Below are 13,064 nucleotides of genomic sequence, written 5' to 3' on the forward strand. Positions count from 1 at the left end.
AATATTTTGTCTTACTAAGGCGTGTTCTCTTTTTTTTGTTGATTTAGTGGCAGCATGGCAGAATGATATTTATTTTTTATAAAGTTGGTTAGGTTGGATACTCCTGCAGGGCTGGGGATATGCATATTGAAGGAAATATCGGATCTATCTTAGGAATTAACTTTACTGTTAAGTTGCCATGTTGCTAGAGAACCTAAAATAGGCGGATGGACGGACAGACACCGTTCTACTTAGATTTTTAAAAAATCTTTTCACAAGTTTAATAGCACTCGCACAAAAACAGAGGAAAATGACCAATATGTCCTACAGACAACCAACTCTTTGATTGAACTGACGGTCTTTATTATGCCGTATTACCTAAAATGAATGTCATATGCCTGACAAAGCAGTAGATACGATTTTTAAGGTGTTATATGTTAGAAGCGAATGTAGCAATTTTTCTTTGTATTACCCAACCATGTCCCTAGCCGTCTCATTGTTCCAGTGGGGCTTCAGCAAGGGAATTGGGGAGAGAAAGGCTTTTGGACAAATCCGCCAAAAATTGCTAAGATATAGGCCTCATTTTTTATTTTAATACAGCATTAAAAAAATCAGCATGCTATGTAGAAAAAAAATACTTAGAATTAAAGTAGAGAAATGAATACAGGAATCCGAGACTTGAATTTGTACTTATAGAGCTTATAAAAGAAATGAGTGGCTATCTATCTATCTGTATGTAAATGCTATCTATCTATCTATCTGTACAGAGAAGTGGCTGGCTGTCAGATTTTTTGTGACTCAGTTTACGCAGTCTGCTCTTCTTCTCTTTTCCATCCGTGTCCGTCCATCCAGGCCCTTGGCTGTTAACCCCCCCCCCCCCCCATATTTTCCCCTCCATCCAGGCCCCTGGCTGTTTACTATCCCCCTCTCTCCATCGCTTACCCCTGTAGTTTCCCTTTAAATGAGGTTATTCCTCCCACTCTTGGTGGAACTCCCCACTTTTACAAAGCAACGCTTTTCTACAGTGAAGGTTTTTGTACGTCTGTCCGTGACGGTTAGCTCATATCAAGGCATGGTTTAATTGCTTTGTCCTGTGAATTTAAAATTTTGCATGATGATTCCTTCACCAAAAGAGATTGTTATTAAAAGTGTATCAACTCTTTAATAATTTTTTAGAAAGACCATCCGTCCATCATATTAACATTTTTACCTAGTTAAGTTTGTTTCTAAACACTGCCATTCTAGATATTTCTTGTTCATTAAGTCCGGCTGTTTAATTTGTAAGCTTTGCTACCATTGTTGTTGTCATCCTTGTTAGGTTAGTCTTATGAAATTTCCCTCCCACTGTCCCATCCATGAACCCCAATGAACTTTTCCCCCTTTGCTTCCGAAGTTTTAGCTGTCGGCAGGGGGACCAGCTGTCTCAGCTGATTTCAGGAAGCTGCCAAATTGTTTCACTGCATTACTCAACCCGAATTTCTAAATATCTCCGATTTTTCCACAAGATTTTGAAGGATTTTAATTATGAAAATAAATTTTTTATTAAAGATAGCTACTTTATGTGGATGCTTTAAGTTATTTTATGGTTTAAATCACAAAATACCTTAGATGACAATTTGACAGCTGAAAACAGCTGATCGCTGGCAGGCGCAGCTTACCTCATTGCATTAAAACAGCTGAGAAAGTAAAAATCCCTTCACAGCAACGCATCTCCCCCTCCCCCCCGTACTTCCTCACCGTCTCCCTTTCCAAAATATATTTTTTCCTGCCTTTAAAGTAATTTCTCTCTCTCTCTTCCTCTTTCTCTTGTTTCTCCCTGTTTCTCTGCGTCTAGCCTCTACTTCCCCTCTTTATTTTGTTACTGCATGACATTTAGGTTAACTTTGCTATAGCTAAAACTTATCAAAATTGAAATAAAATTGAAATAATAGAATTTTAGGAGATAAAAAGTTAATTCTTTTACTTAATTTAGTAGGTTAGGTAAAATTTAGAGAAGTACAAGAATTATTTTCCTGTAAAGAAAGCATTGAATGCAGGAAAAAATCATTAAAGTATAGTATATTTAAGGGATAAATATTTCTTTTTAAAAATTCTTTCTGCATTAATTTGGGTTGAAATCAAGTATTGTTTTTTTTTGCAATTTTAAGCAATGATACCTATCATATTATTTTATCAATGTTAGATATAAAAATCATTAAAGAAATTTCTAAACCAACTTTTATTTAGAATCTGAACTGAATTATTAAAATTAAAAGTTCAAATAATTTTGAAATTAAACCTGTTTTTAGCTATATTTTCTTACAACTTTTATATACCCCAAAATTTAAGCTATCACGTTAATATTTCATGATTTAGCCTATGATGTCATACCTTGGGAGAAAATCATAGTTTTATAGAAAATATTGTGCCCTGATATTGGAGAGCTAGGCCGGCTCTTTAGAAACAGAAACAGCCAGAGAAAGAGGAGTTTTTAGAAAGGAGGAGGAGTGAAAGCACCCCTCCCCCTCCCTCTTCTCTTCCCTCTGATTCTCTCTTCTTCTATAATTCTGGCATTCGAAGTCAATGCTTGCTTGCATTAACATAATACTCTCATACACAAATTTATATTTTTATCATAATTTTTCCGGTGAAATTTAACAGTTTAGTTATGTGATTTAAGCCATGATTTTGAGATCTTTTCATGTCATTTTTGCAACTTAAAATGATAAAGCATTGTTATTAGTGAAATTTTGTTAAAAAGCTATCATTTCAATGACGAAACTATTTGTACTCTTGGATGTATATATGTAATATTTTGTTAAAAATGTGTCTTAATATGCTGAAAGGGAGAAAGCATTTTTTGTATGTCAATTTATCTGCATTATAATGATGTATTATATTTTTCATCAAAAAGTGGGGATTTTTTGACCTCAATAAAACAAAATTAAAATATGTATTGTTTGTAAAACTGCTAAATAAAAAAGGGACATTTTAAACATTGCTTCAAATATGAAAATTAAAATTCTAATTCAATTTATTTTTCTTTTTAAGTTACTATATTTACTTTAAGATATTATTAGATATAAACCTTTTTTTGTAAGGAATATTTTTTAAGTTTTAGACCAAATTTTCTACTTTTAATTGCCAATATTTTAAAAGTAATATTTAAATTTTGTTTAAGCAAAATTTGAGTAAAATAAAGCAAAATTAAAACCACCGAAATTATTTCATAAATCGCGCCACATATATTTTTTTATGCTTTGTATAATTATATGTATAGCATGTGCTTTTGAGGTTGGGTGTTTTCAAACAAGAATAGTCGTCATCCATAGCAACAAAACCTTGACAACAATATAAATATTTTCATGGGAACGTTTATATTAAACAAGAATAGTTGTCCCGGTAGGAAGAGAACTTTAAGATAACATAAGTAGGTTTTAAAACTTTAATGTTAACTTTTCATTTTGAAACAAACATTTAAAAAAAATATTAGTATTTAATACCCATTGTTCCATTATACATAATTTTTATTATGAATTAATAGGTTTTTTTTCAATTATTTTAGAATTAAAAACAGTGGATGGAATCCCTCCACATCGCCGCCACCCCCCCCCCCCCCTCTCCAAGAAAAAATATGAAAAGGTTTGGTGAGACCATGGGACTTTTACCTGCCTTAGGTAGTGGTCAGCTGGAGTTTCAGGGCGTTGCTATGGGGAGTGTCTACTACCCCTTGGATATTTTCTACTCTACAAATAGCCCTTTATTTTTTATTTGCAAAAAAGTTTTATATTTTTATTAGATTTTATGATATTTTGTATGTAATTTGAAATATGTTATTAAAATCCTTTTATAAAATTAGGAAGAAAAGTAAAGTTAAAATTTTGTTTAAAGTTTAATGCTGCAGCTTTGTTTGTAAATCCTGCATTTAACCAGTTGAGGACTAAACACCCCCTGCTCCCTTTTCCCCTAAGATATTTGTCTAAACCTTGTTTTATTGGGGGTGGGCTCTATCCCTCTCTGGCACTATGGTAGTTTAGTTCTTCTTAGCCTAAATAACATCTTAAATACCTTTTTTTTTTATTTTGTGGGGGGGGGATATGTGTCACTTGCAAAATTCCAGATTTTCAGCTTTGTTTTGCATTTCAACTATGCATTGCAATGACTAAACTTTGTGCAAGTAATATCACAATATAACAACACAATTCACAATCAAAAATTTCTCTTGGGAGCTCCCCCATCTATACTAGCAAATTAGAAATGGGTGGGGGTGGGGGGGTTTGGGGGAAGTGTATCACTTCTTAAAATAATAAGGGTCTTTTGGCTAACCCATCGAAGCTTGCTTTTTTATTTTCTTTCTAAATTATGATATACTTCTTTTATGGGGGCATCAATTTATTAAAGATAAGATTTTTTAAAATATTCAGAATAAAGCTGCAGTCAAAACCAAGGCTCGGCAGCTGGAAGTCTAAACCTGACCGAAATATGGCAATCTCACTTTTTTTCTTCTAAGCATTCAAACGGGTTTAGATTTGGTTGCGGCTGACGCGAGGCTGGCGAGCCCTGTTTAAGACCATCAATCAGACACTTAAAAATTGATAGTAATTTTAAATCATTGTTCCATACTTTCTATTGTATATTATTTTTCAAATCTTTCATGAAATTAATATTTATTTCAGCAGCTTAGAGGTGAATTAGACTGAGGTAGATAGATAGTGTGTGCCTGCCTATCTAGTCTCTAGTGTGAGTCAATTATAGAATGGGTACGAGTCAGAAGTACAGCCTCCGCTGGAATGATTTCAGTATCAATGTGGCCACCACCTTCAGGGACCTTCACTCCAGACAGGTAGGATACCTGTTTCAGATATCAGGGAAATGGGGGGGGGGGGGAGGGGGGGTTTTACTGACTTTGCGTAATTAATAATCTTCTTAAAATGAGTAAAGTGAAATATTTTAAGAAAGAGAAACTTTTGTGCAATTAATTTTCTTAATTTAAAAAAAATTATGATATTTTTGAATTCCTATTTCATAAAAATTACAGAAGATACAATATTGTGTAAGCTAATAAGCATAAAACCAAGTAGTGATTACATTTTGATTGCGAGATAAGATGTAAGAATTAGTTTGACCGAATATCGGATATTTTCCGCTGGATAGAGACCAGTTAAAGAAAAACTTGCACACGGAAACGTAAATGAAATCATAAGAACTACTTCTTTATTTTTTGTTCATTATTTTTATTATGATTTAAGTTTATATTATGTGTCATGTTTCTTAATTTATTACCTATCATATTCTAATTACAGTTAAAGTACTTAGAAATCCATTTCTAAAGTAAATTTTAGAATATTTTTTTTGGCTGCACTACTTATCAACAAAATCACTCTTGTTCCTTTCTTATCTAAAAGTTAATTTCCATAAATAAAGGGTTGATAAACTTTGTCCCATTGAAAGGTATAAACTTTCTGAATAACAAATTGGAAAACATATTTATGTCAGTAGGGAGGGGACAGTAAACTGTAAATTATACAATTTTAACCACGTTATATTATTAATGGCCTAAACGCTTTATGTACTTTTGGTGCATTTTTAATGGTTGTACAAATTAGTAGTATCCAACAATAATGTAAATCTATAGAAGGGGAAATTTTGTTTATATTAATCGGGGACATGAACATGATTAATAATTATCCAGATTGCATATCTCTGTCCCAAGTGTAATCAATTTATTGTTATCAAAAATATGGCTAGAAAATTTCCTGGACAAAGATGTGGATTTTCGTTGTATTGGAGTGTACTTGTTCGGTTGTTTTATGTGTTAGATTTTTGCCAAATAGCCTAAAACCTACCCTGAATGAGTAATATACTGGCTTGAAATAATCATACATATAATTCAAAATAAAGATTTTAAAAAATCGAATGTTCAATTCTTATATGTATTTAACTTAATTGAAATTTGTTATTAACATTTCCAAAAATCAAAATGACTTTCCTTTACAGGGTAGGGTGTGCCTTTTTTACCTACTCAAAGAAATAACCACTACCATGAAAAAAATATTAGCCATATTAGTACATAACAGTCCATTAGACTACCGCACTAGATAGCGCGACGCGTTAGGGAAAAACTTTAATTTAGAAATTGGTATTAAGATTGATTTTTGTCGTTCATGGTTGGTTTATCCACCAGTGAACTGGTCCTAACACAATAGAGTTTTAAGTTAGACTGACCATTCTATTGGATTTACATCATATTTCTTTTAACATACGAACCTTTAAATTTTTTTCCTTTATTTGGCAAAAGTATAGGAATTTTCTATAGATAGACATTAATATATTATTCAAATAGAGAATACCCATCTAGCATCTAGGGGCTTTGCATTCAAGGAGGTAGGAAAGTTCAGAAAAATAGCCTAAAACTATCTTGTAACCGATTTGAATCCTCTTTAAAATGGAAAATTCAATTATTTCAGTAGATTATGAAATCTGAAGCTACATACAAAAAAACTTACCAGTTATCTTTCTTTTGTAGGTAGATGCAATCATTTATAAAAAAAAAAACTATACTAGGTACTTATCAAAAATAAAATACAGAAAAATGGAGTATGATTGCTTTTAATTCATTTGTCTTTTAAATCCAGAGAGATACAAGTCATTAACCAAAACATGATTAAATTGCGTCTGTCTCGTACAAGAAGAAAAAAATTGCTTTCTACTTTCTTATGATGATCTTTACTTTGGTGTTGTTGTTCAGTTTCACCCCCCCCCCCGCCCCTGCGCTACTTTTTAGCGTAATAATGTTACGCCTCTTTTAGAGTGGTGAAAACCAGTCAGCACCCCTTCCCCTTCTCTTCTCGTAAAGCTATTATGGCGCACGATTTTCTTTTAAAGTTGGGGGGGGGGGGGGGGGCATTATCTCCCCCCCCCCCCCCAATTTATTTTACCACTACCGCAAATATTTTGTCTTTTCTCCTTTTCTTATTGTCTAATAGTATCTAAAAATAAAATTTAGCAAAAATAAATGAAAGAATCTTTATTGATTTAGAAACTATATCTGCTTTTTGGAGTAATATAGGTTTCGCTCCTAGTATTTATGAATTAATAGCCTAAAACCATCCTTGGGCCTATGATCAGAAAATATAGAACTCTGTGCAGTGGTTAATGAGATTTTAACGGACAAACCAAAAACCTTACTGCTTAATATAATAGGATAAAATAGGTTTATGGCTACTTAAAAAAAGAATTATTTTGCTGTATCGAAAAAACCACCATCCCAAGGCAATTATTATTTTTTATGGGTGTGCCTTTTTTTCATGCTATACATACATTATTATTATCATACACTAAACATAGATTTCTTTTAGCTTTTGTTTTGGCGGATTTTTTTTATTTATTAGGAGGATTTTTTTTTAAAGAGGGAGAGGAGTTCCCATTTTATTTGTCCAAACTACCAAACTTAATATGTGATAAAAAGTCACTTTTGATTTTGTTTTTATGGTGCTATCTCTTAAAGTCCATTTCGAGCAATTAAACAACAACCTGCCCTCATTTTTGAGGAATAACAACGAATAATGATAATTGGTGTTTGAATTTTTTTCTGTCCTGTTCTATTTCCAGTTTTTTTGTATGAATTGTATGCATATTTATATGTGAATATTCAAGTTAATTTGGTTTTAATAACTAATTCTAGAAAGCTATAATTACCCCCCATCACCCCCCCCCCCTGATTTACATGGCTGAACTAAACTATATTTAATTATCAGTGTAAAGCAATTTTTTTTAACAACAGAACCGCTTTCTAAAAGATGTTACATTTTTACAAAATAAGGACTCTGAACTTCTTTGCGATATAATAGATGAAAAAGACCAACAAACTACCAGTAAAAATAACAGGCATATGTGCAAAAATGAAAACCATTTTTGTGTGTGTGTGGTCTGTTGATAAGGTGTGTAGACTTATGTCGGGCGGACATTCTGACATACCATTATTGTAGAGTAGCTGCAATAATCAAAAAAGTGTGAATTGACTTTTAAGTTACAGTACATTGGATTTTAATATATATGAAAGAAAAACATTATACCTATCCTAATTTCCTTTTTATAAAGAAGCATACTTAACGTACTTTTATTATGTGTTTGTATGTATAAAAATACTGCTTTTAGCCAAACATAATATTATAGACTTCAGTACTTTTTTCTTTGGGTAGCAACTCTATAAATAACTTTATCAGTAAGTCAATACTTTAATGACTTAGAGAGAGCTTTTGATTTTAATGTGCAAGCCATTATATAGCTAAAAAGGTCCAAAAGGTTTCTTATTTACAGGAAAGTTCCTTATAGCTCATAGGCTTGATTTATGTTCGGTATTTTTTATACCTCTATATGAAACATAGAGCTGTGCTACTATGGAAGTTGTTATTCTTGTTATTTGTAGATAAATATTAATATTACTACTATTGGGGACATATAGCTGTGCTACTTTGGATGTTGTTATCCTTGTTATTTGTAGATAATCATTAGTATTACTACTATGGGGGACATATTGCTGTGCCTCTATGGATGTTGTTATCCTTGTTATTTGTAGATAATCATTAGTCTTACTAATATGGGTAACATATAGCTGTGCTACTTTGGATGTTGTTATCCTTGTTATTTGTTGATAATCATTAGTATTACTACTATGGGGAACATATAGCTGTACTACTATGGATGTTGTTATCATTGTCATTTGTAGATAATCATTAGTATTACTACTATGGGGAACATATTGCTGTGCCTATATGGATGTTGTTATCCTTGTTATTTGTAGATAATCATTAGTATTACTACTATGGGGAACATATAGCTGTGCTACTATGGATGTTGTTATCCTTGTAATTTGTAGATAATCATTAGTATTACTACTATGGGGAACATATTGCTGTGCTACTATGGATGTTGTTATCCTTGTTATTTGTAGATAATCATTAGTCTTTCTACTATGCGGAACAAATCCCAATCATTTATCATTCCTTTACCTACGTACTCTATTTAGCTATCTTTCTATCTTTAGATATATAATATATCTAGCAGCTAGAAAGATGTCTTTCTATCTTTTTAGATAACCTTTTTTATTTGCTTATTTTATTTATCTACCCTTTTGGATATCTAACTTGCTATATATTCTAGTCATTCTTTTTTTTATTAAATTCACTCATTCAGTTTTATTCTAGTTTTGTATAATCAGCACATTGGAAACTTAAAGCATAGTTACAAAATTGTCAATTATTGACGTTTTAACAAGGACAATTTCTTGCAATAGTTATTGAATTGAGTAAGTAATGTTTTAAAACCATTAGGCTTATTTTTTTTCATTAAAATATAAAATTTCTTGGTTCAATGTTTACTCATGGATCTAAGGTGTTATGACAATGTTAGTGGTTGAAACGTTTGGACACTTATATTAATGAACCAACCAATCAAATTCATATAAGGCTTCAAAGTTGTTTTAGACAACGAGTGAGAAAACGTTGTTATGAAACTTAAAGAACTGTAGTAATAAACACTAAACAGCCAAATGTATCCTCCTCCCTGATGTTTAAAACCTTCCTAAATTGCCAATTATTGTTGTATATCTATGTCATTTAATCTACTTACAGACAGACCGACAGACATACATAAAGTTAAAGTAGCTGCGCTACTAAAAGATTGAATGTGAATCTTCCCTATTGAATAAAATAAGTGCAAAAATTAGAGAGAGCTAACTTCTGCAGAGTTAAAACAACTTTTTAGCAATTGCGTCACCAGAAGAAGAAAAATAAAGAAATAAGGAGATTGACGCAATAGGTACTCTTTTAAGAAAAAACTATGAAAAGTGAAAATTATTTATAAAATGAAATAATATTAGCGTTGCTCAGTGGGCTTATTGTTAATTGATTGATATTATTTGAAGAATAATCATATACCTACCATGATTTATTACCAATACCTGCCATTAACTTGGATATTATAAAAATGTGTTAAGCATATTATTGCTGCGCTTCTTGTAAAATCAATTGTTTTAGTTGATAGATTTTTCAATGCTACCTAAGGTATTTTTTTGCATCAAATTAACTTTTGTCTTGACATATATGTGTTTATAGGAATGGAAAACAAAGCCTTTTCTTTCTGTAAAATTATTTAAACCTTTAAATGGCCTTAAGTCATAAAGATGGGCCCTAAAAGAGTTTTGTATAGGTCATATAACCTTTTGGTTATGAAACTTTTAAATAAGTAATGAAAAAATATGTTTTTGATCCATACATAACTGATCATTGTTTTACTCTATTTTAATAATGTAAAGCTTGCGTCAAAGCCCTTTTTTAACACAAGTTTCAGATATTTTAATCCATTGATGGTATACAATTAACACACATACAACAATTTTCTTATCATATCACATATTATACTAATTAGATTTTGATAAGATTTCTATATTTGTAGTATTGCATTGAATATTAAAACAAGGATGACACCATCAAAATAGGAAAGCTCAAATTGAAGAATAAAAATGTTCAAACCTCACATTTTTGGGATGCAAAGACAAAAGTAAAAAGAATAACAATTTTGGGGCTAATGTAGTAATGGCAGACGGGTCTAAAGTATAGAAACCATTTGCTTTCAATAGTTATATTATTTTCTTTAAAGATTTTAATACAATTTTTCTTGAATAATGAGTATTTTTAGATAAGCTTTTGAAAACGTGGCGTAATATATCATAAATATGTTGCTTCAAGCGAATAGGGATTTCTAGAATGAAAAGATAGTTTAAATCACACAGTTTAAAGCTAGACTTTGCACGTTTTGTTGATGTTTTATCCCAAGTTTTTATGTTTTTAGAAAGCACCTTAAACAGCCTATACTTAGATAGGGCCTTTTATGTTTATACATCTAAGCAAAAGAAATGTATTGTTGATTTTGAACGAATTTTTAAATAAGGTTAAATGATTCTAGCATTCTGGTTGATAACTTCTTTTAATGCAATATTTTTGGTAATTTTTTTTGTGTAGTTTTAACATTTCTTATAATCAATACCTAATCATGTATTTATGCAGGGATCTAAAGGGATAAGACAAAGGCCGATAAATTGATGTACATCCCATTCCCCAATGATACACAAAATTATCCTTCTGTAGATAACAACAAGGGGTTGAAACTTTTGGACACTCATCTTAATGAACCAACCACTTAAAATAATATTAAAGTCCCCAAAGTTGTTAAGCCAAAGAACAAAAAACATTATTTTAAAACTCTGGGAACAAGTGTAAAAGATTGTCCCCTCTCTCTCTCTCTAGTATCTATGCCATTTTTAAATTTAACCAATAAATAAATATCTTTTAAAAATGATCTAGTTAATGTTAATCCATAAAAGCATTTTTTACACATGAACACCTTTTTTTGACTTATACAAGAGAGAAAATATAGAGGGAAGAAAACAGAGATGGGGGGGTGGGTGGATTGAAACTATAGTAGTGGTTCGTTGCCTTCTCTCTCTCTCTTCCCTTTTCCTGTGTGTAAAGTAAAAGCAAGTGTACTCTACTAGAAATTAGCAACTAATTTTTTTTGCGCCGAAAAAGCTGACTGCCACTTCATTTGGTATTTTGAAAAAATAAGTTTTTTCTTCTAAATCTAATAACCATAAATTGCCTTTCGAGACAAATAAAAATATTTTAACTATAAAAATAAAAAAGTAAGCTAACTTTCAGATGGAAAAATGTTAGAAAAAATTGCGTCATCAGCATGACGCAAGATATTTTTTATCGTTGTTTGGTGCGCGTAGCTTTCTAAGAGTAAAGACCTTTTAACAGCGTTTGTGCGTCCGCTTGTATGTGTGTGTGTGTGTGTGTGTGTGTGCGTTAGGGGCGTTTAGGGTTAAATATTCTTATATACAGGGCTCTTAAATTTGTGTTTAATGATAAGAATGTTTAATTTCATACTGCGTCAGAATTTGAAATTTTCTTATCTCTGTTTTCTATTTATAGAATACCTTAGTAACTTAAATAAATTTCCTTTTACAGTCCTCTTTATTTTCTCCTTCCCCCTTGTAAAAACCTGTATTTATAGAGTACATGTATAATGTATATTTTATAGTTGAGCTTATGAAATTATGATTTTACTAAAGATATTTTTCATAGTACTAGATGGCTATCTAAATAATCCTTAAGATTAGAATATGTTTTAAATAAGGGTACAATAAATTCTATTTATACTACATTTAACTTGCGGTTGTGCCATTCCAAGACTTGAATCTAAAAATTTATTAGGATTAAACCATCCCAAGACCTATGTTAAGATTCCCAAAAAATGAGAACTGAATAATTAGTTCAGTAGTTATTGAAATTTTAAACTTCAGCCCCCAAAAAACCTACTGCTTTATATCATGGGATAATAGATTCACAGGCCTAACTATAATATGTACATTATTAAAGCACTCTTTTGTGTATAGAGAAAACTGGGCAGGCGATGAAAATCAGGCTTTTACCTATTTTTCCCCACATACATACATGTATAGACGCATTTTATATGTATTGCTAAAGATTTCTAATTTAAAAAAGAAACAAGATACAAATAAGGGGGGGGGGGGAAGTTCTGACACTTTTGCGTAAACGGTGATTATAGGCTTTGTCTTTGGACTGAGAGGATAGGTTATTAGGGATAAAATCATTCTTATATGATGAATTTCCCCCAGATTTAAGATTTTTTGGATAGGCCTCCAGGTTCCGGAGCTCCAGGCCTCCAGGTTGTCTCTCTACAGGTAAAAATGAAAAAAAAAATTTTTTTTAAGAGTTAGATGTCAGCTTATGAGACAAAATATGTATGTTTTTTCTTCAAATATGTGAATAACAATTAAAAAGAAGTATATTTTGTTTTATAAGTTAACTTCTAACTCTTCAAAAAAAAAATCTTATTTTTAATTTTTACCTGTACAGAGACCACCTGGAGGCCTGGAGCTCCGGAACCTGGAGGCCTATCCAAAAAATCTTAAATCTGGGGGAAATTCATCATATAAGAATGATTTTATCCCTAATAGCCTATCCTCTCAGTCCAAAGACAAAGCCAATAATCACTGTTTACGCAAAAGTGTCAGAACTTCC

General features: G+C 31.5%; 1 protein-coding gene across 2 annotated transcripts in view; it reads left to right on the forward strand.

The window, feature by feature from the left end:
• Window positions 1-13,064, forward strand: part of LOC145313563 (uncharacterized) — an 84,774-nt gene that overhangs the window by 42,010 nt on the left and 29,700 nt on the right. Inside the window, exon 2 of one of the 2 annotated variants that reach the window (XM_080153019.1) lies at window positions 4,635-4,801. In XM_080153019.1, the coding sequence (XP_080009145.1) occupies window positions 4,715-4,801 (87 nt within the window). In that variant the 5' untranslated portion in view covers window positions 4,635-4,714. The remainder of the gene's footprint in view (window positions 1-4,634; window positions 4,802-13,064) is intronic. The other variant, XM_080153021.1, reaches the window with a different exon arrangement.

Source organism: Acartia tonsa, chromosome 1 (genome assembly GCF_053477335.1).
Source record: "Acartia tonsa isolate MP-2025a chromosome 1, ASM5347733v1, whole genome shotgun sequence".
Classification (NCBI taxonomy): domain Eukaryota; kingdom Metazoa; phylum Arthropoda; class Copepoda; order Calanoida; family Acartiidae; genus Acartia; species Acartia tonsa.